This window comes from Sceloporus undulatus, chromosome 9 (genome assembly GCF_019175285.1).
Source record: "Sceloporus undulatus isolate JIND9_A2432 ecotype Alabama chromosome 9, SceUnd_v1.1, whole genome shotgun sequence".
NCBI lineage: Eukaryota > Metazoa > Chordata > Lepidosauria > Squamata > Phrynosomatidae > Sceloporus > Sceloporus undulatus.
In genome coordinates, this window is record NC_056530.1 from 31524248 (window position 1) to 31552089 (window position 27842).

General features: G+C 46.0%; 2 protein-coding genes across 8 annotated transcripts in view; one reads left to right on the forward strand and one right to left on the reverse strand.

The window, feature by feature from the left end:
* The window catches only part of APH1A (aph-1 homolog A, gamma-secretase subunit), a 45228-nt gene that overhangs the window by 2921 nt on the left and 14465 nt on the right, over positions 1-27842 (reverse strand). For 2 of the 7 annotated variants that reach the window (XR_006100696.1, XR_006100698.1), the window contains exons 2-8: positions 22441-22592; positions 21620-21934; positions 20956-21270; positions 19690-19838; positions 10138-10452; positions 9513-9661; positions 8032-9270 (exon numbers count right to left, since the gene is read on the reverse strand). Coding sequence is in view for 2 of the 7 variants with exons in the window: in XM_042439529.1 (XP_042295463.1) it covers positions 18876-18908; positions 19690-19838; positions 20956-21270; positions 21620-21934 (812 nt within the window). In the remaining 5 variants the exon portion in view is untranslated. Of the gene's footprint in view, positions 123-664; positions 793-1212; positions 1336-2753; positions 2828-3271; positions 3443-5003; positions 9271-9512; positions 9662-10137; positions 10453-15181; positions 18909-19689; positions 19839-20955; positions 21271-21619; positions 21935-22440; positions 23848-27842 lie in introns of those variants that run through there. The other 5 variants (XR_006100697.1, XR_006100695.1, XM_042439531.1 and 2 more) reach the window with 5 other exon arrangements.
* On the forward strand, positions 13864-27378 carry LOC121915349. The gene is made up of 8 exons (XM_042439528.1): positions 13864-13946; positions 14263-14589; positions 14876-15193; positions 23764-24090; positions 25528-25839; positions 26001-26126; positions 26654-26700; positions 27252-27378. The coding sequence occupies exons 1-8, from the start codon at positions 13910-13912 to the stop codon at positions 27315-27317; spliced, it is 1560 nt and encodes a 519-aa protein (XP_042295462.1). The 5' UTR covers positions 13864-13909; the 3' UTR covers positions 27318-27378.

A 27842-nucleotide genomic window follows, 5' to 3' on the forward strand; every position in this document is an offset into this window, starting at 1 on the left:
GAGAAGCAGGCCAGGATACTGTGCAGGGAACCTCCGGCCGTGAAAAAGGCCCAGACTCCAGTGGAGAGCGTAATCATAAAGATGGGTATGAGGCTTGCTTCATAACAAGGATTGAGGAAAGTCTGGAAGGAAACAAAAAGAAGAGGGAGAGAGAGATAAGGGGGGAGGGTTCAAAACACAGGGGAGGCCCCACTAATCCTCCTCCTCCAACCCCCATCGGCCTCCCATAAGCCTTGCAACGGGCGATCTCCAAAGTCCCTTGTGTGAAAGAGACCAACCTTGATCCGTCTCCAAGACAACCCACTTGGATTACTTAGTGGATTACTACCCATTTCTCTGGCACACCTGATAGGTTCCGTTTTACAATCTCACATATCATGTCCCCCCACTTCTGTTCTCCCTTGCACAACAACAACCCTGTGAGGGAAAGGATTTTGGGGACCTAGGGAGAAAGGGGGGGGGGGTCTTCAGTCCTCCCTTCCATAAGTACAGTACTCAGGGTAAATAACAACCACCACCAACATATCACTGTGGAAACCCAGAAACCAATAACAATGATAATAATAATTACTATTAATAAGAAACCAGTCTCATTCCGCATATTTGATTCTCAACCTGGAATCCAGATCCGACGGGGACAGATCTGACACCGTTCTCCACTCACCAACCCAGACGTCATCAGATGACTGGCCACCACCAGCGACAACTTCCAATAGCACTTCTTCTCACAGGCGTCAAAGAAGATTGTCCCCCAAAATGTGTGCAGCAAAACGATCGCCATGGTCAGGAAGGCTGGAAAGAGAAAATGGAAGACAGCTGATCAAAACCCATCACCGCCAAAGCAACTGTGGGGGGAAAAACACAAACACCTTCTTATTTTGCTAGTCAAGGCAGCTAACACCAGCTGGTCCTGTGCAGTGGGGATGCATCACAAGCAATTTGAATTGTGCCCAGACATGGATCGGCAGCCAGCAGAACTGTAGCAACAAGGGAGCTGTGTGTATCCCCAGTTAAGAACCAGGCTGCAGCTCTTTCCGGGTGAAGTTTCCGTACACTCTTCAAAGGCAGCCTCATGTATAGCATATTACAGTAATCCAAACATAATTGGACCATGTCAACAGAAACACCAGAGAGAAATGTGGTTACCCGCCTCACTGACCACAAAGAGACGCTTTCTCTCAGAAGAGCATCCTTTTCCAGGGTGGCTTTTACCTGATGTGATGAAGTAATGAGGCGAATCCCCATGGATGCCCACAGTTCCCGGCCCAATGGAATCCGCAAGGATGTTGATGACGGAGAAGACGCCGCTGATGATGCCGAAGGAAAGACCCGACACTACAGAAAAGAAGGGTGTGCTGAGTAAGGCCCCCAGGCAGATGGGTTTTGGAGATCTTGTCAGCATCGTGGCTCAGCATTAATAGCTGCGGTTGTGATTTTGTTAGATGCATTTTCCCCTTAGCTTAGAAAAGACCAGGGAACACACCAGAATAGTGAATTTTTCTGTTACTCACCTGCTTGCTCAGTTTTCAATGTAGGGAGACATGGGACACACCTTGGTTTTCTCCCTTTGCTTCTACACTATATAACCCCGGGAGTCCATCTTCCATTGGCCTCAGCTCGAGGGAAGTGCACTCCAACCCATGCTCCCCATAAATCCAGAAATGGGGACTGTCTAAGTCTGGGTAGAATTTGTTTCAAGGCTCAGTTCTATTCTTGGCTGTGGACAAAAGGGCTGGGATGCTTCTCTGCTGTGTCCCATCTGCTCCGTTACTGGCCACCAATAAAGCTTCTCCTTTAGCATTAGCCTGTGTTGGTGTCCACCAACCAAAAACACTTGGGGAGGCCTGGAGCTACATCCAAAGCCTTTCAACGGTGGATCTGTGTTTAAGGAGGGTTAGGCCAGATTGTGCCTCCTCCGCAATACGTTTCTCTTAAAATAGCAGCGTTTTATAAAAAGAAGTCACAGAAGCAGACCTCGATGGGGAAGGCAACTCCAGAAAGCTTAAGGAGCTGGCCTGAAAAAGATTATTTCCTTTAGGAGAAACAGTTCAGGGGAAATGGAGGAGGCTGCGAAACACTTTGGCAAATGACAGCCCATGGGACTCATGTAGCCCCTGAAAAGTCCTGCCATTGTTTATGGCCCAAAACCCACACGGAGAGCCCCCAAGGCATGCATGAACACTTTCAGCTCTACACAGAACCTTCAGCAGCACCAAATGACTCCATTTTCATCAGCATCCTTCTGAAAATGGCAACCGGGAGGGACATTTGTCATTTTGGGAAGGATTCCAAGTAGGATAAAATTACCAAGTAAGGTATTTGGGAGTACTGTTGGAGGTGTGTGGGGTAGGGTTGGAAGAAGGAAAATTGGCCCCTGGCCCCCATGCAGTTGTCTATCCCTGCTTTAAAGGAAACTAAACTTGGGAGTTTAAGAGACTTTGGTAATGGCTTGGTCAGGTTTAGCAATGGTTGTGCAGGACCAGAAAAGGGTTTTGTTTGAGCAACACAACAGTTCCCAAACATGACTGGGAGTACAAACATTCACAAAAGCCCCATTCAGAATGGTCCGTGGTCAAGGATTTGAACAGTGATAGTCCCAAAGTAGCCACAGCACCCATGTTTATGAAATCACTGGACTAAAAATGGAGCTCTGGGTTGCAGGGGCCATCTGTTTTCAGGAGCACGTTTTCAGTGGGAAGTATCACGAGACCCAGACAACAGATATAAGGGAGAGTCAAGGCCTGCCCACTCACCGTACGCCATCTGCTTGACCGAGATGGGAGACTGTCCACCCTCGCTTATGGTCACCAATCCTTCGTCAGCTTTCCTAAGGACAGCAGGGAGATGGAGGCAAAGAATGAGTAGATAGTCCCAAAAAGGGAGGACATGACATATGCGTTTAGGACTGCATCACCTGCAATATGATATCCGTACTATGGCTCAGTTACTAATCAAAAAGGAGACTGCTGTCAAGAAATCAAAAGAAGACTAGGACTTGGAAAGGCAGCCATGAAGGAACTAGAGGAGATTCTCTAGTTTGGTATTAAATACCGAAATCAGAGTCATCTAGGCCACAGTATTTCCCATTTCTATGCACTGGATGTAATTGTGAAAGCTGGATAGTAAAGAAAGAGGGCAGGAAGAGAACCAGTTCATTGGAAACGTGGTGCTGGAGAGTTCTGCTAAAAAGACAAAATAAATGGGTCCGAAAGCACACCAAGCCTGGACTCTCCTTAGAAGCCAAGCTAAGTGAAAATCCCCTCTTACTTACTTGAGGAGTTTGAAGTAAGCAAAGCGGAAAGCCTCCTGCAGCAAAACGGAGACAGCCGCCCCAAACATCAGGAGAGCGTGCTGCAGATCCCCATCCTCTCGGTTGCTGAGATGCACCGAAATAAACCAAATCAAAGAGGCCAAAAGGAGAGAGACCAGCCAGAAAAAGGCCCTGCAGGGGAAAAGAAGACAATGTTGTTACTGGTCCACCACCATCATAACCCCGCCAAGACTGGAAAAGAGGTCAGAACTGGAGGCAAAGTTGCAGATGACAGGGGTCTGGCAACTATAACTATGTGGTCCAGGAAGCTTCATGGAGTTAAAGGTCTGAGGAGTTGCAGTGAGGCCAACTGGGGGGATTCTGGGAGTTTTAATCATATATTAGCATATTATTATATTTAGGTTAGTATATTAGCATATAGCTTTCGTATTCTAGCAGTTCATAATGTATTTTATTGTCTGTACATTGCAAATGACTCGAAGGCATACAGCAACAACATTTAGCTATTAATACTCTATATCTATTAACAGTAATTAATAGATGATGATTCCCTCTGAGGGTGCGATTCAGCCAAAGAGGTTCGCCAGAGGTTGCCATAAGTCAGAAATGACTTGAAGGCACACAACAACAACAACAACAACATTTATCTATTAATAGTCTATATTCTCTGTGCAGAGAAGCATGCCTATCATCCCCTTGTGGTGAGAAGCATGCCTCTGAGAAGGGGATGATGGACATGCCTCCCCTTGTAGACCCCTATTTCTCTTCAGAAGAGGGACCCCTCCACCAACCACCTTCCTCCTGCCATTGAGGGTCTGCTAAGCCCCAGGGCTGACACTGCCAAGAGGATGACCTGGAGAGGGGGATGATGGGAATGCTTCTTCCCATAGAGAAGGGGATGATGGGCATGCTTCCTCCCTCCACCACCCAGCCCCTCTGCAGACAGCTATTTCTCTTCCCCCCTCTCTTCAAAAGAGGAACCTCTCCATCCTTCTCCTCTATTGCCTCCCCCCATCTGTTTGCTAAGCCCCCCTCCTCACAAACAGGGGGATGATGGACATGCTTCTCCCCCTAAAGAATGGAAAAATAGGCATGCTTCTTCCCACAGAGAGGAGGAAGATGGGCATGCTTCTCCCCATGGAGAAGGGGAAGATGGGCACACTTCCTCCTGCACAACATCCCCCTATAGACCCATATTTCTCTTCCCCCTTCAAAGGGGGGACCCCCTCTTTCTCCCCTATTTCCCCCCTCCTCACAGAGAAGGGGATGAGGGGCATGCTTCCCCCCTTCCACCAACCAGCCCTTCTCTTACCCCCCTCTTCAAAAATGGGACCTCTCCATCTTACTCCCCTACTGTTCCCCATTTGTGGAAAGATAAGCATGCCTCTCCCCACAGAGGGGGATAATGGGCATGCTTCTTCCCACAGAGAAGGGGGTGATGGGCATGCTTCTCCCCACAGAGAGGGGATAATGGGCATGCTTCTTCTCACAGGAAAGGGAATGAGGGGCACGCTTATCCCTACAGGGAAGGGGGTGATGGGCATGCTTCCTCCTCCCCTTGTAGACCCCTATCCCTTTCCCCCTCCTCCAAAAGAAGGACCCCCCAATCTGTTTGCTAAGCCCCCTTCCTTCCCCAGAGAGAGCGAAGGGGACGGTGGGGCTGCTCCCCCTCCCTTCCTGCCATAGACCCCTACTGCCCCTTCCTTCTTCCCTCCCTCCCTGGAAAGCTGACCCTGCGACCAGGATGATGACGCGGAGGGGGTCCCCGGCCACAGTCAGCAGGCAGAGAGCCAAGGCCGGCCCGAAGGCGATGAAGGTGCAGCCGAAGAACACCAAAGCCCCCATCGCCCAGCCAGACCCTGAGCAGCAAGGCCCAGGAGGAGGAAGAGGGGGTGGGGCCAAGCCCGGACACGCCCTCCAGAGGCATTGTGGGAGTCGTAGTCCCACACAACCCCAAACCCGGAAGTAGTGGGCCTTGCGTGTTGCTGTGTCAATATAAGAAAGGATGACCCAAACCATACAGACAGTAATGTCTGCTCAAGAGGAAGGGAGTCCCACTGCATTCAGAGAGGCTTCATTCCCAAATCAAGGGCTGCAAGGGTCACACCCTTCCCCTTCATCATCATCATCATCATCATCATAATTTGATAGAGTCACACTCTCTCAGCCTCCAATTTTGCCAAATCTCTGAAGAAACCACAATGGCTCAGACCTGGACGCTTTCCTCACCCAAAACGGACATCCATTTTGGCAAAAACAGTGCCAAAGCCACCGGTGGGAATAACAAAATACACATTGGTTTACGCTCAGGGCAACTGATAACATCTCTGCATTTCAAAGACGGCTTAAAAACACATTTCGAACGTCATAATAGAAACACGACACAATCTGAATGCTTTCCTAAATGGAAAAGGTCAACCGAATCAGTGGGTTTACATGGCAGGACTGGGATTCGAACTCTGGTCTCCCACTGAGCAAAGCTGTCCTTCTTGGATATAAGAAACTGGCACCCAGTGTATAAAATGGGGGAGAAATTTCCCTCAAATTATTATTATTATTATTAACCTTTATTTATGAAGCGCTGTAAATTTACACAGTGCTGTACATACAATCTTTTTAATTAGATGGTTCCCTGCCCTCGGGCTTACAATCTAAAAAGACATGACACAAAAGGAGAAGGGAGTCAGGGACATAGCCAAGGGGGGGTTCTTGGGGTCCAGACCCCCCCCCCTTCCGTTAGAAAAATGAATGGTGCGTGCTGCTGCGCCGCCACGCCCAAGCCCCAATATAATGGGGGCACTTAGTCTGGACCCCCCCCCCTTCCTAAAATCCTGGCTATGTCCCTGAGGGAGTGGTGGAGGGAAAGGGTAAGAGGTCCAGCAGTTCCTCTCTACCTCCAAGGCCTGGACCAAGGCAGATGGACTGGAGAGAGGGCTTGGCTTCATAATGGATGGTTAATCTTGGGAAGGTTTCTCTGAACAGGATGGTTTTCAACGCCGTTTTGAAGCTGGTTAAAGAAGTGATGGCTCTTGCTTGTGGGGGAAGAAGGTTCCAGGAGTGAGGGGCAGCGAGTGAAAAGGGACGAATCCTAGATGGGGCAGAGGAAATCCTGGGCTGAGACAGGAGCCCTTGACTACCAGAACGGAGGGCCCTGGTGGGAAGGTGAGGAGAAAGAAGGTCTGATAAGTAAGGAGGGGCCAGTCCATGGAGGGCTTTGAATGTCAACAGCAGGAGCTTATACTGAATGCGGAAAGGGAGAGGGAGCCAGTGAAGGGATGCCAACACAGGAGAGATGTGGTCAGAGCGCTGGGCAGTAGTGATAATGCAAGCAGCTGAATGCTGGACAGAGATTAAAGGACGGAGGTGAGAAAGAGGAAGCCCAGCCAGGAGGACATTACAGTAATCCAGTCGTGAGACCACTAGGGCATGGACCAGGATCTTGGCAGTAGAGGCAGAGAGAAATGGTCGGATTTTGGCAATATTGTATAAAAAGAATCTACAAGCCTTGGCTGTGGTCTGGATCTGAGGGATACACGACAGAGAAGAGTCAAAGATAAAACCAAGACTGCGGGTTTGCTGGACTGGTTGAATAGAAATGTTGTCCACAGAGACAGAAAAGGAGTGTTGAAGGGTGGGCTTAGGAGGAAAGACAAGAAGCTCCGTCTTGGACATGCTGAGCTTCAAACGTCGATGGTGCATCCACTGCGAGACAGCTGTGAGACAAGACAAAACTTGCTGTTCAAGTGTTGGAGAAAGGTCAGGGGTGGAAAGATACAACTGGGTGTCATCAGCATACAGATGGTAGGAAAAACCAAAAGAGCTGATGAGTTTTCCTAAGGACAGTGTGTAGAGAGAAAACAGAAGGGGACCCAGAACAGAGCCCTGGGGAACTCCAACAGATAAGGAAACAGGAAAAGAAGTCTGACCTCCTGCAACTACTGCAAAAGATCTGCCAGACAAGTAAGATCTAAACCAGTCAAGAACAAAGTCTGAGAACCCAAGGTCAGAAAGTATATCCACTAGAAGACAGTGATCAACGGTGTCAAAGGCTGCAGACAAAGCGAGAAGGATGAGAACAGAGTAAAGGCCATTAGCCTTGGCCTGTAAAAGGTCATTCGAGATCTTAGTGAGAGCTGTCTCAAAGCTATGTTTTGCTCTTATAAATGTACAGAAAAATACAGTAAAAGGCAACTAGCATCTTGTTTGTCGCAAAGGAGAAAGAGAGCATTAAAAAGCCTCAAAAGAGAGAAAGATTGAAGCTTGCTCTTTATTGCGCTGGTTGCTATCTGTGGTTTCAGAGGCAGGACCTATTAACGTAAATGTGGTCTAGGTGACCCACAGAGACGGACGGCAATTGCCAAAGTGTCCTTTTTACAAAGTTATTCATTTCCTTTCCTTTTTGGCTTTCTTGGTCTGCGAAGTGGACAAAGTGAGAAGAAACGTGTGCCGGCAAGCCTTGAGGAAAGGTTTAGCGTGAAGCTAGTCCTCATGTCAAGTCGAAGGCTTTCAGGGCCAGCATCCACAAAAACTAGCCCTCATGGTCACCATGTCTTTTTTCCCCCTTAGCTGTAATGTTTATGATTTCCAACATCCGCATACCAACACCAAACACATCACAACACCATCTACACAATCTAAAAGACTTACCTCTAGGTCTATATAGTCCACTCCGCTTCAGCCGTGAAGGAATCCATAGCTATTAGATGCTAAGCCTGAGGGCAGGGAACCGTCTTATTAAAAGCAGCCCTGAGAGCCTTTAGGGATGAAGAGGGGGGTATTAATACCGTAAATAAATAAACAAACAATACACTCCCAAAATATGCCATCCAACCTCTGTTTAAAGGAGACTCCAGCAGCCCCCAAGGCAGTCCATATTCCTCTGCCAAACAGTTCTGATATTCAAGGTTTCCTGCCTAAATATTAAACAGAATCTCCTTTCTTGCACCTTCTAACAATGTATTTCTCACCCTTTGAGAGACAGTGGCCTATCGTGGCTTCAGTTCTGGACAAGGACTCTGCTGGACCAGGGTTTGAATCCCGGCTTGCCCATGCAAAGCCATTGTGTTTCCTTGGGAAAGCCCCACTCTCTCAGCCTCGGAGGAAGGCAATGCAACACTCCTGTGATGATGATATCTGCCCAAGAAATCCCCATGACATTTGCCATAGGTTGCCCTGAACTTTAAGGTGCATAACCACAACAACCTTACCCTTAAAATACAACACACAAGCACCGATATAGCCATGTTAGTCTGTAAAGCATGTAGAGAGATCTTATAGCACCTTTGAGACTAACTGAAAGAAAGACATTGGCAGCATTAGCTTCCCTAGATCTCAGTCTACTTCCTCAGATGGTATTGCTGCCATTGCTATTCTTGTTGTCTTCTCTTTCCGCAAGACCGATAGGTTTTAAAGTTCAGACTAAAGCCCAGAGCGGATGGAAAGGCCTTCCCGCAAAGAGCAGAAGGAGCCACCAAACTAACGGGTTTTGGAACTGGTTTAGCTTTGCAATTGGTTTTATTTCTGTTGGGTGTGTATGCCAACTGTCACACAACGCATGCCTCTGGAGAAAAACGGGCTCCCATTAAGACAAGCAAACAAACTGTTGCCTCCTGTTTGTGAAACAGGAAGGCGTTTGCTACTACGCTCAGCTGGAATTTCCTTCAAGGAGAGGGAAGAGGAAGAAAAGGTGAGAATCCCAAGGGAACGTCTGAAGGGATGACGGCAAGCCATTGCCGCATCTCACGGCATTTCCTTGCCAGCATCACACCGAGTGTGTGGCCAAGAGGATACACTTGTGTGAATGAGGACACCAGTCGCAAGTGTGTAGAGCGGACATTTCATTTAATACAAACAACTACGGTGACCCAGTTAAAACTGAAATTTGGCTTCCTTCCTTGTGTCTTCCGTTCTTCAAACACTGGCATGAATTGCAACCAGAATCAATTCGTTGGAAAACCACTGTTCCTTCATCTGTTGCATCGGAATTCTGCATATTCCGTCTGGAAGAAAAAGCCAAAGATCTCTTGAGCGCCTTTATCTCCCATGTCTGCAAAATCTCCTGGAAAGACAGGCTTTCTAATTCTGCCTTAGAAATGACCTGGCATCTTTTGGGGCAGACCCATTCAACCCTTCCACACATCTATCCTGAGTTGTCCTAGGGCTTTGGTTTCTTCCAAGGCCTTCAGCAAAACAACAACAATAATAAAAGCTCATCTCGTCCCAATGCAAAGCTGTTGAGTACCTGTGGAATCTGCCCCACAGTTATTTCATGGGCTGGTTTCTTAACTTTCCCTCCAAAGAGTTGCTTCCTGAAGAAGAGGATCAAGAGTAGCGCTGACAGGAGAACAACCATGCAAGGGATCCCAAAATATAATCTGGGAAAGCATTTTCCTGTCAGAAGAGAGAGAGAGAGAGATGCTAGAGAAAGAAAGAAAGGGCATTAGCATCTTGAACTGCATTTGAGCTCATCTGGATCAACCAAGGCCCTTCATGGTACCATCATGGTGGTCTTATCGTTGTGTCCAAATGTAACAGCCTGGGAATGTGAATCCTTTCCATCAGGTTTCTCAGTACTCAAAAACATACTTTTTACCATTTCCTGAATGTTTTGAAATACTCTTTCCATTCATAATTTCGAGCCCAAGTGAGAGAGGGCTCTGGGATGCGAAGCTCTGGCAATTTCCTTTTGCGGAGCCCTTCGCCAGAGATCTGAAGTGAGCATTTTAAATTCTCTGACTCCTCCATATGAAAATTTCAGAATGAGGTGAAATAACAAAGCAGCTCAGGACTCCTCAGTTGCCCTTCCAGGCAAGGGAAACCCAATCTAGGAAAACATGGCATGAATAAGTAGTCCCACCATACTGTACCTCTAGGCATGGTCTCTGTGGGAATTATAGCACTAATGCTTCTGTTCCCTTGATCTGAGCAAGTGTAGGATGTCCCCGGGATCCATCTCTCTGGAGGAACCAGCTTCAGACTCCAGATGCTGAAGGTTCCTTCCCCATCTATCATGCCAACATCTGCCTGGTCTTCCTGAGATGTTTCTCCACCAACATCCCAAGAGATCTTGTCCCCAGAAGGATTTGCATTGAAGGAGAGGCAAAGGAGGGGGAGGCTGTGGTTGGGTTGAGCCCCTTCCAAGTAGGAAGGCAGAAAGATGGAGAGACTTGGACCTGAAGCATCTAAAAAAACAAAACAAAGAACAATAGCAATCATTACTTTATTAAGCTCCGGCCTTGTCTCCTCTCATAGGCTCTGCGTGGAGAAGACCACTTCTCTACAGCCAGTAAAATCATTATGGTTAACCTGCAAATGGGACAGGAGCCTCCTTGAAAAAGCAAGCGAACAAGAAGAAGCGCAGACCTGGCTAAAACTAGCTGAACGAGAAAGCAAGGCAAGAGAAAGTTTTGAGGCTCATACGGCTGAAAAGCAAAACACGGGAGAAAACAGACAAGGCAGACATTGCTGGAAGCTCTGGTATTTATGGCTGGAGGTCTTGTTTTCATTTTAATACTGAAATGATGGGTTTGTTACTCCAGACAATTCTTTCAAGAGTGCTGTAGTGATGTCTTCTTGCATAGAAAGAGGATGGATTAGGTGGCCCTTGAGACCCCTTCCAAGTCTAAGATTCTAGGATTATGATAACCGACAAAAAAATGAAGAAGTGTTCACATTTCTTTAGACCATTATGGAAGTTCCCTAAGATAAGCAGCAGCAGCAACAACATCTTTCAAAACAGGGGGAAGAAGAAACTAAAGAGAGAATAAAGAATTGGCTAAAAGAAGATGGAAGAGATTGATCCTTGCTAGGGAAGATGTTCAGCACTTGATCCATGGCTCTGAACTGCTTTGTCTGATCAGTTAAGCCAAACAGAGAGATCAGAGGAAGGAAACGAAATGCTAAGGGCTAATAATAGCTACTAGTCCAATGACTAGAGACCTGGAGTTCCTCCAGAATGGAGATAGGAACAAAAAAGGAGCTTCTCACTTCATCTGATAGTAACGGAACAACAATCGTCTCATAGTTTTTTGGGCCAAACCTTAATAAGGACCGATGAGGAGGTGGTTTCTGTTGCCGACAACCTCTTCTAAATTCTGAGGCATTTCGTGAAATTGACTCAGCATTTCCTGCGGCTGCACCCAGGTTTAACTTAGAGCTGGAAACTCATTGAAACCAAGAATAAATGTCCCTCTCCAAACTTCTCCCTGGCATCTAGCATCCATTGCTCAGGGACTCCCTCTCTCCGTCTTCACTGCCATGTTCTTTAGACAAGACTTCACTGCTGATAGTTAGCACATCCTTAAAATGGAAGGGGCATTTTAAAAGCTGGATGGCTTTGCATGAAGACGACTGCTCTTGCTTGATTCTTGCATAGTGGCACATCTGCATTTTGTGCAATTAACTCCTTGGTCCTGGATATAAGGTTTTGCTGTCTGTCCTTATACAATACTTTGTATTTCCTTGGAGCAGGTTTGAATTTGGACTGGAATGGATATTGCCAAGGAAACAAAACCATAGACACCTGCAAAGTCTACCAAGCCACTCACCTGAGACAATCAGTCTGGTTCCACTCATGATCTTGGCATTCATAGCACAGTAATAAACACCAGAGTCATTTCTTTGTGCATGATGGATGTTCAGATTCATTCGATCTGGGTATCTAGGGCTCCCCCGTTTAACCTTCCGCAAGCTTCTGTCTTGCTCCTCCTTGTACCAGGTCGGCCATGGCCTCACATATAATTCTCCTGGAAGGTTGCAATTGATGGTGACAGACTCCCCAGCAGATGCCAGGATCTGGGCCAACCTTTGGGGACTCTGTGAACTCCCCAGCGGCTCAGCAGCTGCAAGAGGGAAGCAAAGGAAATCTTCGGCAGTCTTAATGACATTGGGATTTGTACACCCTGTATGCGGCCCCAAAGGACAGGGCAAAGAGATTTATGGAAATAAGCCCATACGGCTCAACATTCACTTAGACCTGAACAGGCTCTAGGGATAAAACTGCGAGTTGAATCGCCAGTTTTTGGAAAGCCATGGTATCCCCTTAGAAATGTTTTTGAGGAAAGGATGGAATGGGTTTGCTTGCTCTCCGTGGGTGAAACTTGGATTCCCTGATGAAAACATAAAAAAATGTGATCCAGTTCTATTCAGAGCAGCTCATAGAGACCAACAGAACAGAGATTTGTAGAAAACTTGGAGACAAAATTTAGCACCCTTCTTTAAGGTGCTGTGAGAAGACTCGGTGTCTGACTGTCTCAAGGATCTGCTTCTCAGAACAAAGTATTTTGTTCTTTGCAAGAGCGGATGCAACCCATTAAAAAACCTTGGGCAAGTCGCACGCCCACAGCCTCAGAGGAAGGCAATGGCAAAATGCTTCTGAAGAAGGTATCACAGAATCATAGAATTGTAGAGTTGGAAGAGACCGCAAGGGCCATCCAGTCCAACCCCATCTTGCCATGCAGGAACTCTTAATCAAAGCATCCCTGACAGATGGCCATCCAGCCTTTGCTTAAAGACCTCCAAGTATGTGGCCAAGGAAACCCGCTGACAGGGTTGCCATAAGTCATAAATAACTTGAAAACATGCAAGAACAAAACCAACCAATTACTTCACTGCAAAATGTACTCGACTGGGCAAATGCACCATCAAGGCGGCCTTCAATATGCCCAACCCAACCCACAATATGTGTATTCAGAGCTCAGTGGTGTAAATGGGACTTACACCTGAGGAAGCAGAATCAGTTTGAGCCAATATTACCCAATATAAACCCAATACAGTTGCCACGGAAATCCCATTCCCAACATGCCAGAAGCAGAAATTAGACAGAGGTTGTTTGAAAACCACTCACTGTGCAGAGAAAGAAAGATTATCCCAAGGCAAAGGAAGAACATCTCCAGCAAAACTTGTGAGCTCCGAAGGAGGCTGGCAGGTGAGCGAATCTCACCTTGCCCCCTTTATTCCATGGCGTCTTGCAGTTTGCTGACAATTTCTGTAGAAGCCAAAAATGAAAGCCAAGAATGAAAGCCACAAGATGTTCCCCCCCAAAATACAACTGGGAGGATTCGTGGAACAGCCTCTTAGGATGCTTTGAGATTTTAACTCTTCAGTTTGAAAGCATGAAAACGAGAAGTTTTAGGAAGACACCCTGGCATCTGATGTAGAAAATCCCAATTCTCCCTGGCATTCCTTTAACATAATATGCATGGGATAAAAATAACTCCATCAATATTTGGATGGGAATAAAAAGGTTCATAATATAGCAAACACTTTGACCCCGTCCAAAGACCCATGCCCATCATTCTGTGCTTCAGAGGCATCCCAAATCTCCCCAAGTGCAAAGCCAGCCACAGTTGGTAGCAGAAAAGAAGCAAAAGGACCTGACCTCAAACCCAAAAGAGCAGTGGTTGTTTGCAGGGGAATGGTCTTCCAGGTAGACAGAGCTGGTTCCTGCTCTCTGGTGCCCGAGGCCTCTCTGGCTTTCAATGAGGGCAACCAGTGGTACCAGCACCATGTGGCACCACCCACTGGAAGAGGGCTGTTCCTTTGCAAGAAACAGACCTCCCCTTGAAGCTGCCCTCAAGGCAATGCCTTTGGGGTCAGGACTCATTCCTCTGGTGCTGAGGGGGCTGCTGGGCTCCAGAGATGTTCTTAGCCAAGGACTGCATCCTGGCTTGGGCAGGTAAGGCTTTCCACAACTCCTTCCCCCTTAGCCTTTGCAAGATGGTTCCCTCTTTCATACCCTCCAACTTGCCAAATTTGGCAGAAAGTTGTTTGCACTGTAGTAACTCTGCAGGAGAGAGTCGATTCATGCCCTTCTCAGTCAGATAAGGCAGAGCAAACTACTGCAGCCTCTGCTAACATGTCTGTTCTTTCTCCATAATCATGGTTGCCTTCTTGACCACATTCGGATGTTGCTTGACCACATGTGCCCTGAAATGATGGATGGTATGCAGTGTACATTGCTAACCGTCCGTTTTTGGGTGGTGCCTCCACAGTGTTACAGGTCCAGTTTTCACCCCATCAGTCTCTGCAGTTCCAGTTTGTGAAAGTTGGGGACAAGGCATGGATCCAGTTTGTCCCTGTGGGAAAACCCGAGGATGAGGGATTCTTATTCTTCTGGTTCAAAAAGAGTGCTTATGAAGGAATACCTCTTTTCATCACGAGTTGCAATGACAACAAGCCTGCAGATAAATTCATTTGCAAACCTGGAAGAGAAAAGGTGACCGTGGAAATCTCCAGGGCCCAAAGGGAAGATTCTGGGCTATATCTGTATGCTGAAAGAGGTGAAGACTTCCATCTGGGATCAGCCCTGGTTGTTGGAGGTGAGTAAACTGGCCAAAAGCTTGCACCACAAATACTGCCAATTCTGCTCAACATTGGCACTTGGTGACCTTGGACAAACCATGCTCTCTCAGTCTCAGAGGAAGACAAAGTGGAATCTCCTTTGAATAAAGCTTGCCAAGAAAACCAAGGAGAGGGTTGCCTTCCTCTGAAAAAGCTGAGAACGTGTGAGTTACTTAAGGTCCCATAGTGGGTTTCTGTGGCTGAATAGGGATTTGGCCTTTATATAACTAACCATAACTTCCATGCTTCCTTTCTTCTCCTCAGACAGCTACACTCCAAGGACCCAAGTGATGTTGTTGCAACCGGCTGCACAAGCTCCGTCTTCCTGGGATGTGAGAAGAGGCCAATTTGCTTGCCTGGTCCAAGATGTCTCCAACTTGGTTGAGGTCTCCTGGGATGTTCCTGGAGGTCTCTGGCAAAAGGAACAAACCTTCCTAGTGAAAAACACCAGTGGCTCCTTAACCTTCCTCAGTCTCCTACACATGCCTATGGAGGTCCAAAGTAATGGGGGGAACGTCACCTGCGAAGTCAGGTTCAACTCTTCTGGCACCAGTGTGAAGAAGAGCACCACCTTCGATACCTGTGAGTGGTTTTTATCCTCATTGGGAAAATATGCCAGCATACATTCCAAGGGTCCCAGTTTGGCAGGGAGAGTCTTTATTTCTCTTCTGCCATGCAACTTTCCTATCTGCTTTTAAAATATCTCAGATTCTTTCTCTTCCTCTCACTTTACCCTTTTATCCCCAGCTTATTTCCATCGATTAAAAATGGGTTCCAAATGCAAAAACACTTTGCAGTCTCAATTCAGCAAAAGAGAGAGGAGAACCGGAGACAGGATCTTGTCCTCTCCAGTTGGCTCAGGCAAACTGCTACAGCTTCTCCCAGCTTTTCTGTTCTTCCTCATTTATCACTTTTGCCATCTTGACTATACTCTGATCTTGGGTGGCCACATTGGGTCCCAGTTTTGAACTGTAAAATTTTGAAAGCCACGTGCCGGCTATTTTCATAAAGATGGTTTGCAAGAGGAGTTTGAAAACAGCATTGCGTCCCTTTTCGATTTTAGTGTTGGTCAGATTTCCGGTGGGGGGCAGGGGGTTGGACTGGATAGCCCTTGTGGTCTCTTCCAACTCTACGATTCTATGATTCTATGAAAGGCCATGAATTCTTAAATTTTACCATCATAAACCTTTTCCTCTCCTTTGCCCGACTGGTGGGAAATGTTAACGCTGGATTCCTTGGACAACTCTTTAAACTTGCAATAGGCACCTCACCCAGTTCTTGCATGACGTCTGGTGAAATTATGAAACAGGGGAGCAAGATGTAACGCTTGGGGTGTCAGCTAACAGCAGCCATTCCTGAGTAAACCTTTTCTTTCTTCTTCCTTTTTTAAAGCTTCCTCTGAAGACTATGATGAGAAATGTCTCATTTATGACTTGTCCCTGACTGGCTTCACAGGACTGGCATTACTACTTCTCCTCCTGTGTTTACTTCGAAACTGAGTCTGTCCTTCTGAACCAAGTAAGAAGCCATCCTTGCAACTGCTTTTAATCTATTAACCAATTAAGATAAAAAATAACCAGTAAGTTCATGAGATGGGATAGGTTAAGTTATTAATCATGTAGTAAACCTGAGCTACTCTATATTAAGGACCATAATGAGAGGAAGAGGAAATCCTAGGACAATTTCTCCATGGCCAATGGAAATTCTGGACAGAATCCCTAGGAGACTTTCTAGGGTATGTATCTGGGGACACATGGGCCTTCCAAGAGGTTGCTGGACTCTAGTTCCTATCATCTCTGGCCACTGGCTTTGCTGGCCATGACCTCTAAAGCCTATATGGTTGGATCCCGGATGATGGACTGTATCTTTTCAAAGGAGCTGGTCTGAACGCTCAGACCTTCAGGAGAGGGCCTTCTTGGTGGCTGCTCCCAACTCTGGGACTCCCTTCCGAAGACTTTTTTATTCCAGGAATACTCTGGGAAAGGATTGGCCTTTTTATGGCACTGGACTCCTTTTGTGCTTCTATCTTTTGTTTTAGTCATGTTTCCAAGGGTTTTAATCTTGTGGATAGTTCAGTTTCAATCCATATGGTTTTAACCCCACATGATTTTGCAGTAACCTTCTTTCTCTTCTAAGCATCCTTGAATCCCAGTCTGGAAGAAATGTAGAGGGTCTAAAGAAAGGGATGGAGGGAGGGATGCGTTGGAAGGGAGTTGGACAACCAACCCTCTTTGTAAGGGAGTCAATGGCTTGGGACTTCAATACCTGAGAGATGCCTCCCCCTATATTTGCCTGCCTGAGACCTCCTGGCAGGACCCTCCTCCATGTAGCCCCCCCATTGAGGCCCACAAGAAATGTGGGAGCAGGGCCTTCTCCGCCAGGGCACCCAGTTGTGGACCATCCTCCCCTTGGAGACCCGCCTGGCGCTGACACGGATTTTGTTCAAGCACCAAGTGAAACACTGGCTCTTAACCAAAGCCTTTGGGCCCCACGGATCCATCGCAAATACTTATGCACAGGGTTTAAAACTGTTCTACTATTTTAAACCTGCTTTCACTTGTTATTCGAGTTCAATAGGTTTTTGGGTTCAATGAAATGGTCTTTACTGTTCGAAAGCCTTTTATGCCTCATTGCTTTAATCTGACTTGTAAACTGCCCTGAGGTCTTTTTTGGTATAGGTTGGGGCAGACTTTTAAAAAATAAAATTACAAATAAATAAATACAATATTCCATGCAACGCACAAACACAGCTTCCCTTCTGGCTGAGAAACTGAAATAACTAAAGATAAAATCAAATCTACTCAACTCACAAGTTTTCCTTCTGGCTGAGAAACTGCCACAGAAAGCTCCACAAGGAACATGTTAAGGCGTCACTACGTTTAATATGTCTTTTGTTTGTTTAAAGTATTTTATTGCTCTAAAACTGTTTTCAACCTGTTTCTTTTCCTGAGATCTTTTTGATATACAGTGGGCTAGAAATATCTGAATCAATCAAATAATCAAATTACATCAACGGGTCCATCTAACGATGCTATTTGCTTCATGGGGCATTGAATGTATTTCCACACTGAGTTTAAAATGCTTGGTGCGTATACATTAATAAGATATATTGGGTTAGTTGAGGAACAGATTTACTAGACTCAGCCTTCACAGGCGAGGGATGAAAAATTACAGTCATTTTCTCCAGAGAAAATGAACATCTCTCCACATATTCTCATATTTGAAGATCTCAAAGCATCGTGAAGGAATTATTCTGTAGAGAAGAAGACATAGGTTCCTCAGCAACCACTGAGCAAAGCTGTCCCTCCTGGATGCAAGAAACCAGCACAGAGCATCAGCTTGCTGAAATGTGGGACAAATTATCCTCAAACATATGTTTTGCTAAAATAAATGTAGAGGGGGGAAAGATAACAAACATCCTGTTTGTTACAAATGAGAAAGAGGGAAGGTGGAAGGTGTTAAACACCCCAAAGAACCGAAAGGCTAACATTTGCTCTTTATCGAGCCTGTTTGTGGTTTCAGACGCAGGCTCTATTAACATACATGTGGTCTATGCAACCCACAGAGATGGACGGCAATTGCCAAAACGCCGTTCTCAAAGAGCAAGCTTTCTGCTTTCTGTTTGTGAAGTGGACTGAATCACTTTCCCCCAAATAGCAGAAGGAGCCACCAAACTGCTGCCAGCGGGTGACTTGGTTTTAGGATTATTTAGAACTGAAGAATTCAAAAGAAGAATGTCAAATCAGTATGGAAAGAGATCTTGTAGCACCTTTGAGACACCGAAAGGACTTTGAAAGGTGCTGCAAGATTTCTTTATGTACTCTTTTAGAACAGCGGTATTGGTTTGCATGCGTGCTGACTGTCACACACCACACGCCCCTGGAGTAGGATGGTTTGCATTAAGACAAATGAGTAAGGAAACTTTCCCCATCTGTTTATGAAACAGGAAGGCGTTTGCTACTACGCTTAGCTGGAATGTCCTTCAAGGAGAGGGAAGAGGAAGAAAAGGTGAGGTGAGAATCCCAAGGGAAACATCGGAAGGTCTGGAGAGACGATGGGAAGCCAATGGTCTCATCTCCAGACATTTCCATGTGAATGAGGACACAGATCATATCAGCGCAGAAGGGTGGGGAATGTTTAATACAAACATCTACAGTCACCCAGTTAAAGCTCTGAAATCTGGTTTCCTTCCTTCTGTCTTCCCTTCTTCTGAAACTGGCATCAATTGTCACCAGAATAAACGTATTAGAAAAACACAGTTTCTTCATCTGTTGCAACGGAGTTCTGTGTAGTCCGTCTGGAAGAGAGATTGCCAAAGGTGAGTTGAGCTGCTTTAGCTCCTATGTCTGTAAAATCTGCTGAAAGGATAAACCTTCTCATTTGGCCTTAGAAGTCAGCTGGCAACGTTTTGAGCAGTCCCACTAAGGCAGACCCACTCAACTTACGTTTGAACGGTAAGTCAACGCGAAGGTATGTCTACTGGGTCCAATGCATCTATTTGACTCATGACTAACAAATGGATTTAAGCCATTGGGTGATTTTAAGTTAAATTTTATTTTCACTTCTCTGCAGCTTCACGTGCAAAACTATCTGTATTTGTTTTATCCATCTAAGATGGATGAGCCCTAAGGGTAGGAAACATGTGGCATGCAGAAGGGGATAACTCTAGATTGGTTCCCCAATGTCATGACATTGGAAAGGAGTTCCTACTCTTGCAAGTTTGCTCACAGAAGTGACAACAACAATAGCGTTCTTCCTCCCCAAGATTTATAACATAAAGACACAAATGAAGAAACTGCTTCCTGTAAGTCTCCGGTGGTCCTTTTTATTCTCACCATAAATGGCCAGGAGAGAGCATTTGGGAGTCCATGCGCATGATGTTGGCCAAGGATGAATTTCTGCACCCCCTTTACCACTGTACCGTCTGTCTCTCCTTCCACACTTTCTCCTTCTGCCCTCTCCACACAAATCCAGCTCCCCAAATACTGGGTTGTCCTAGGGCTTTGGTTTCTTCCAAGCTCCTCAGCCAAAAAAAATAATAATTGCCCAGATTTCCATCATGCAAAGATATCGTGTACCTGTTGAATCTGCCTCATGGGTATTTCATGAGCTTGTTTCTCAACTTCTCCTCCAAAGAGATGCTTCCTGAACAAGAGGATCAAGGCTAGAACTGAGAGGAGAATGACAACGCAGGGTATCCCAAAATATAATATGCGAAGGCATTTTCCTGTCAAAAGAGAAAGACCCAAAGAAAGAGGAGGGGCATTAGCATCTAGAATTGCTTTTGAGCTCATGTGGAGCGACTAAGGCCCTTGTGTTTGCACACATGGTACCATCACAGTGGTCTTATGGCTTAAGTGATTGTGCCCAAAATCTCAGGTGGGAAATGGATATCTTCCTTTGCTGATAAAAGCTATGCTTTTCTTTCCTTCAAAGGGAGCATGGTGTCCCCCATCCCAGTCTTTCCCACTTATTTCTCTGCCCTTGCGTCCAAATGCATCACCACCAGATCTACCAATCACAGGTGTTTCACCATCTCCTGCTGCATTGAATACATTCCTCACTTGCTAACTGACCGACCATCATGGAACATCCTTCAAGAACATCTATAAGGTCCCACCTGGCTCTGCCCAAAACACCCCTTTTCTGCAAATCTTTGCATGAAGGGATCAGGGAGCTGCACACTTGACAGCTCAGGTTCAGGAGTAAGTTGCAACTCCAGTTACAAGTGTGAGGAATGGGCTATATTACTCCCACATGCTTGGCTTTTTGCCTTTCCGTCCTCTGTTTCATTCCCCACCATCTTAGGATCTCGATTACTTTTGATCAGAGACGTTCAGGCAGTTTTGGGTAGGGATATAATCCTTCATTAACTGAGTACTTTCCACTATTTACTTTTTACTGCAAGAGTCTTAGAAAACCATACAGTTTTTGGAGCTTATAAGCAATCCAGGACATACTGTATTCTGTATAAAATTCACACCTAGTTGTTTTGTGCAGAAAACAGCACTTTCTGCAACTCTCTTTCCTGTGCAGAAAAGCAAAGGGGCTCTGGGATGGGAAGCACTCAATTTCCTTTTGTGGTCCCCTTCCCCAGAGATCTGATGCGAAGAAGTGGGATGTTCTATGTGGCGTATTTAAAATTCTCTGCTTCCTCCATGTAAACATTTCAGATTGAATTGAACTAACAAAGCAGCCAAGATCTCCTCAAATGCCCTTCCAAGGGCAAGGGAAACCCAACATAGCAAAACATGGCCCATGCGGCACACAAGATACAGAGAGGTGGGACATGATGCCACTTTCCTTGGCATGTGGGCTGAATAAATTATTCCGTCATACTATACCTCTGGGCAAGGGATCCATCAGAATCATGGCGCTGAGGTGTCTGTTTCCTTTATTCAAGCAAGAATAGTATGTGCCTGGGATCTGTCTCTCTGGAGGAATCAGCTTCAGACTCCAGATGCTGAAGACTCCTTCCACATTTATCATGCCAACATCTGCTTGGTCTTCCTGAGATGTTTCTCCACCAACATCCCAAGAGATCTTATCCCTAGAAGGGTTTGCATTGGGGAGGAAGCAAAGGAGGGGGAGGCTGTGGTTGCGCTGAGCCCCTTCCAAGGAGGAAAGCAGAAAGATGGACAGACTTGGATTTTGAGCATCTGAAAAAGGAACAATAGCAACCAATGGATTGTTATGGTCTGATCCTGTCCGCTCTCCTAGGCTCCGGGGGAAGAAAACAACTTCTCTATAATCAGTAAAATCATTGCAGTTAACTGGCAGAATTCAGCAGGAAAGGAGCATCCTTTGAAAGCAGCTGTTTGGCACAAAGAGAGCAAGCAAGAAGCAGCACAGGCATGGCCTGAAAAATAAAGCAATAAAGCAAGCTAAGAGAAAGCCTCTCTTTCCCAGATTTAGTAAACTGCCCGGAGTGATTCTAGATTCAGCCTGGAAGGAATGCTGGCAAGGAAACAAAATCATAGAGATTTTCAAAATCTACCAAGCCCTTACCTGAGACTATCAGTCTGGTTCCACTCACAATCCGGACATACGCACGGCAGTAATAAACCCCAGAGTCATTCCTTTGCACACGATGGAGGGTCAGATTCACTCTGTTGGTCAGGCTTGATTCTCTTCTGGAGTATTTAGAGCTCCTTTCCTCAATCTTCCGTAAGCTTCTGTCCTGCTCCTCCTTGAACCAAGTCAGCAATGGCATCAAACCTTTTCCTGCTGAAACGTTGCAGTTGATGGTGACAGAATCCCCAGCAAATGCCAAGATCTGAGGCAATCTTTGGAGACTCTGTGAATTTCCCAGTGGCTCAGCAGCTACAAGAGGAAAGCAAAGAAACCCGTGGACTTGTAGACTGAACACACTCTTTCTCAAGAAGCAGCGCAATGTAGTGTTTGAAGTGTTGGGCTAGGATTTCAGTAGAGCAGGGTTCAAATGCCACTCAGCCAAGAAGTCTCACTAGAAAAACATGGGCAAGTCACACTCTCTCAGCTTAAGAGGAAGACGTTGGCAAAATGCCATCAAGTCATAAATGACTTAAAGACACACAACAACAACAAATTCCTTCATTCTAAAATTTACTCCACTAAAAAGGCACCCTCCAGGCCACTTCCAATATACATAGCACCATCCAAACCATGTTGATTCAGAAATAAGACTCAGTAATGTCAATGGGACTTACACTCAAGGAACTGGGTTTGGGATTACAAGATAAAAAGCAGAATCAGTTTTAGCTAGTATGAAGAAACTCAATACAGAAATCTCATTCTCAGTATGCTAAGAGAAACAGAAATTAGACAGAGGTTGTTTCAAAACCACTCACTGTGCAGAGAAAGGAGGATCATCCCAAGGCAATGGAAGAGCATCTCTAGCAAAGAGGCCCCACGGTTTGTGAGCTCCGAACGAGGCTGGCAGGTGAGCGAATCTCACCTTGTCCCCTTTCTTCCGTGGCGTCTTGCAGTTTGCTAGCAATTTCTGTGGAAGCCAAGAATGAAAGCCACAAGATGTTCCCCCCAAAACGCAACTGGGAGGATTCGTGGAAGAACCTCTTGGGATGCTTTGAGATTTTAACTCTTCCGTTTGAAAGCATGAAAGTGAGAAGTTTTAGGAAGACACCCTGACATCTGATGTAGAAAATCCAAATGCTCCCTGGCATTCCTTTAAAATAATAGGCATGGGATAAAAATATCTCTATCAATATTTGGATGGAAAAAACCTTCATAATACAGCTAAGACTCTGACCCCGGCCAAAGACCCATGCCCATCGTTCTGTGCTTCAGAGGCATCCCAAACCTCCCCAAGAGCAAAGCCAGGCACAGTTGGTAGCAGAAAAGTCAAAAAGCAAGAGCTGAAGCTGGAGAAGCAAAAGGACCTGACCTGAAGCCCAAAGGAGCAGAGGTTGTTTGCGGGGGGAATGGTCTTCCAGGTAGACAGAGCTGGTTCCTCCTCTCTTGTGCCCAAGGCCTCTCTAGCTTTCAGTGGGGGCAACCAGTGGCACCAGCATCATGTGGCACCACCCACTGGAAGAGGGCTGTTCCTTTGCAACAAACTGGAAGACCTCAGACCTCCCCTTGAAGCTACCCTCCAGAGGCATTGCCTTTGGGTCGGGACTCATTCCTCTGGTGCTGAGGGGGCTGCTGGGCTCCAGAGATGTTCTTGGCCAAGGACTGCATCCTGGCTTGGGCAGGTAAGGCTTTGCATGGCTCCTTCCCCCTCAGCCTTTGCAAGATGGTTCCCTCTTTCATCCCCTCCAACTTGCCCAATTTGGCAAGGGCAGTCCCCTTTAATCACTCTTGGGAGTCCAGGTTTCTCACTCTCTCTCCTACCTTCCTCTTTCAACCCCAGCTTACTTGTCTTCTTGCAAATTGAGATCCAAATGCCAAAGCAGTTTGCCCTCCATTAACTCAGCAGGAGGGAGAGGACAGAAGAGGAGGCAGCTGAATCATGCCCTTCTCAGTCAGATAAGGCAAAAGCACACCGCTGCAACTAATCATAGCTTGGCTGTTCTTCCTCATTGATCACTTTTGCCCTCTTGACCACGTCCCAGTGTGGCTTGGCCTCAGGATTCCCAGTTCCCCTCTGTGAAATGTTGGAAGGTATGCAGTGTACATTGCTAACCATCCGTTTTTGGGTGGTGTCTCCACAGTGTTGCAGGTCCAGTTTTCATCTTATCAGCCTCTGCAGTTCCAGTTTGTGAAAGTTGGGGATAAGGCATGGATCCAGTTTGTTCCTGTAGGAAAACCCGAGGATGAGGGATTGTCATTCTTCTGGTACAAAAGGAGTGTATATGAAGGAATACCTCTTTTCATCACAAGTTGCAATGACAACAAGCCTGCAGATAAATTCATTTGCAAACCTGGAAGAGAAAAGGTGACCCTGGAAATCTCCAGGGCCCAAAGGGAAGATTCTGGGCTATATCTGTATGCTGAAAGAGGTGAAGACTTCCATCTGGGATCAGCCCTGGTTGTTGGAGGTGAGTGAGCCGGGCAGAACTTTGGAGGAAAAATACCAACTGGAAGTTGCATATCGCAACAAGCAGAAATACAACTTTTACTAAGTTAGCAATCAAAGAAAGGCTTCCCTATTCCATGGCCATCCAAAATGAAGTTGTAGAGAACCTCTGGTGCAGCATTAGGAGATGCCTTTCTGCCATGGCAGTGCCAAAGCAAATGCCAGGGACAAATCCCTATTCAGAGCCTTAAGCAAGCCTGAGGGCAGGGAACTGTCTAAATAAAAATAATAATTGTAAGCTGCTCTGATAACCATTAGAGCTGAAGAGCGGGGTATAAAGACCATAAATAATAATAATAATAATAATAAGCAGATCTTGGGTACGTTCAGGCAGGGGATGCATGTTGACCATGACAACAATCCATGAGGAAAGTCAGCACATGAGTCTGAATATTGACTAGACTGGCAGTTTTGTCCATGGCCAGCCCTGCACAGCACGCATTGACTCCCACCACTGCTGCCAAATCCAGTCGCACTTTTAAGAATGCTGTAAACCAAATGAGAGAAATGAGAGAGAGGTGTACGTAATAAGCAGAAACTTGGCTTCCCCATTTCCTCTATGGTTTCCATGCCCTCTTGGCTTCCACACACATCTGAAACAACCTGAGAGAAAAACCTGGAAGCTAATGGAAGAATAGGCCTCCCTATCTTTTTTCTGCCCTTCCACAGCCTTCCAAGATTCTTTGCTCCTCTTCTGCTCTCTCAGCTTCTTCCCTAGTTGCTTCTCTTCTCTCCTCCATGGCCCTTTGCTTCCCTCTGACCCATCCATGCCTCTTGGCTCTGTTTCTTGCCCGGAAAGAATACACAGAAACCTTTGCAAAAATATTTTAAGTTTTGAAACTGTGATGCAAAGAACCCTGGTCTGATCAGGATCTTTGTAGTTCAGGGCTATCTTGCACTAAATGGGTATTTTATGCAGAAAAATCTGTTTGCTTTTCCCAGTGTGACTGTTTTGAATGTTGAACTCATGGTGAGGACTCAAATCTCTGCTCAGCCCTAGACCTTGGTGACCATGGGCAGGTCACGCTCTCTCAGCCTTAGAGGAAGGCAGTGGGGCATCTCCTTTCAATAAAGCTTGCCAGGAAAACCCGAGGAGAGGACTCACTTATTTGGAGCCCTTTCTGCGGGCACACATGCTGTTGCCCCAGCACAGAGTTTGTTACTAGAAAGCCAGAGGGACATGGCGCTTTGTGATAAATAGTGGGGCTTTCGGCTGCTGTTTGGGCACTTGGTTTCTAAAACGTTTGCCATCACTGGCCTATGGACTCTAGTGGTTTGAGTGCTGGAGGTTTGCCTTTGGCATCCATTGAAAAAGTAGCAAAAGTGTGGCTAAGGAGGGATTTGACCCTATGGATACTCATACTGATCATAGGTTCTCTGCTTCCTTTCTTCTCCTCAGACAGCTACACTCCAAGGACCCAAGTGATGATTTTACAACCGGCTGCACATGCTCCGTCTTCCTGGGATGTGAGAAGAGGCCAACTTGCTTGCCTGATCCAAGACATCTCCAACTTGGTTGAGGTCTCCTGGGATGTTCCTGGAGGTCTCCGGCAAAAGGGACAAACCTTTCTAGTGAAAAACATCAGTGGCTCCTTGACCTTCCTCAGTCTCCTTTCCATCCCCATGGAGGTCCAAAGCAACGGGTGGAACGTCACTTGTGAAGTGAAGTTCAACTCCTCTGGCACCAGCATGAAGACCACCTTATCTCCCTGTGGGTGGTTTTTATACATCTTCACTGGGAAAATATACCAGCATACACTCCAAAGGTCCCAGTTTGGCAGACATAGGGAAGCTCAATGGGAAATGCTTGGGGCATCTGCCAACAGCAGCACTTCCAGAGCAAATTTCTTCTTTCTTCTTCCTTTTTTGAAGCTTCCTCTGAAGTCCATGAGGAGAAATGTCTTCCTTACATCATGTCCCTGGCTGGCTTCGGAGGGTTGATGTTTCTGCTTCTTCTCCTGAGCTTCCTTTGGAACCATTTCCGTTCTTCCAGACCAAGTAAGATATTGGCATTGCAATTCTGTTTAATCCTTTAATCAGTTAAGATAAAAATAACGAATAAAATGTAATGGATCGAGTTAGTAATTATTTAGTAAAACTGAGCCGTTCTGTCTTAAGGAATCCAGTGACAGCAAAAATAAATGCTTTGATACTCTCTCTATGGTTTGGGGAGGCTGGGCTCCCAAGAGCTGGCTTTGCTGACCATGGCCTCTAAAGCCCTATGCAACTTGGATCCAGGCTGTGAGTTCCCTTTAGATGCCAAGGCAACATCTCCTGAAATCCTAGGATTGGTAATTCAAGGAGGGATACGCAGCATGCTTAGCCAGAGAGCTGTAGTGCCTCCTCCAACTGTTAAAGTGGAATCATGGTGCTATAATTGTGTCCTGTGGATGGGTTCACAGTGAGAGAAATCAAACCGAACTGTTCCAGAAAAGGCAGAAATGTGGTTAGAACCTCAGAGCCATTCTCTCTTCTTTTACCATTTTCTTTTCTTTTCCTTGTTGCCCTCTGTTTTGATGTCCAAGGATGCTCATCCAAGATCTCTGAACCTCCATGCCCAGATGTGACAGAGGTATGCCTCTTCTCTTTTCTTTTTTTTTCTTGAAACGCATCTGGTGTCCCGGTGCCAATGAGATAACCACAAGGTTAAGATATAAAACCTTCACAATTTCATCTTCATAGGCAAGGACAAATATATCTACACTGCTTTTCTCTCTACTCCAACAAGTAGTGAGTATCCTCCTGCCATATTAGCCTTGTATTCTAACATCCCAAAGTTCTTCTCAAGGAATGATCCTGAGGAGAAGAAGACATAGAGGGAAGTTGGCTCAAAAAACAGCTCCTTAGTTAAGTGTATTTAACTAACTTTGTTAAGTTAGCATGATATTGAGTTACTTAATAACTAACTTTTCTGACCCATCAAGTCCTTTACTGGTTCCATAAAGACACCTATCAAATATGTTTTAAATGGAGAGGATGTGGAATTGGTCCCTGCATGTAACATATTACATATTATAGATCTTGGCTACTGCAGGCTGGCTATTGTAAAGAATATTCTTTCTTTTTTCTCTCTTTCTTGTCAAGTCCTCGAAGTTTCACTGTATTTTTTGCTCTGCTCCATAGGAAGGCCTTTGCTATGCCCAACTGGATCTTGCAAGGAGGACTGAGGACAGGAAGAAGCGCAAATAAGCCCCAACGTGACTAGAAGACCAAAAGATTCAAAGGAAGATGGTGGCAAGGGATGAAAGAGTCACTGGACTGAGCCTGGAGTGGGGTCTGGGAAGGATGGATCTAGGTCCTGGGACAGCTGTGGACTCTGGGAAGGTCTTCTGATGAAGTGGAGCAATTCCTGCCTCTTCTCGGTAAATTTGGAGTGAATGCAGACACACAGAAAATGGTCAAAGAGGCTGAGCACCATGGCCTTTGGATACACACTGAAATTTGTTGCTGTTGAATTTATTCTGACCCATGGTGACTCTGTGGACTCCTCATCCTCCACTCCTCTGCTTAGGTCCTGTAGATTCATACCCATGACCTTCTTAACAGAGCTCATCCATCTAGCATGTAGTCTTAGCCTCCTTCTACCATTCTTCACCTTTCCTAGCATAATTGTTTTTCTAGCAACCCATACCTTCTCACGATGTGGCCAAAGTGTGAGAACCTCGACTTGATCATCTTGGCTTCCAAGAGCTCTGGTTTTATATGTTCAAGGAA

What these genes read in the sequence shown, in the direction of transcription:
- LOC121915349 (XM_042439528.1), top strand. Translation starts at nt 13,910, where the DNA reads ATGTTCTTAGCCAAGGACTGCATCCTGGCTTGGGCAG. An exon ending in ATCAGCCCTGGTTGTTGGAG is followed by an intron (nt 14,590 to 14,875) that starts GTGAGTAAACTG and finishes TCTTCTCCTCAG; the next exon opens with ACAGCTACACTCCAAGGACC. An exon ending in TTTCCGTTCTTCCAGACCAA is followed by an intron (nt 26,127 to 26,653) that starts GTAAGATATTGG and finishes TTGATGTCCAAG; the next exon opens with GATGCTCATCCAAGATCTCT.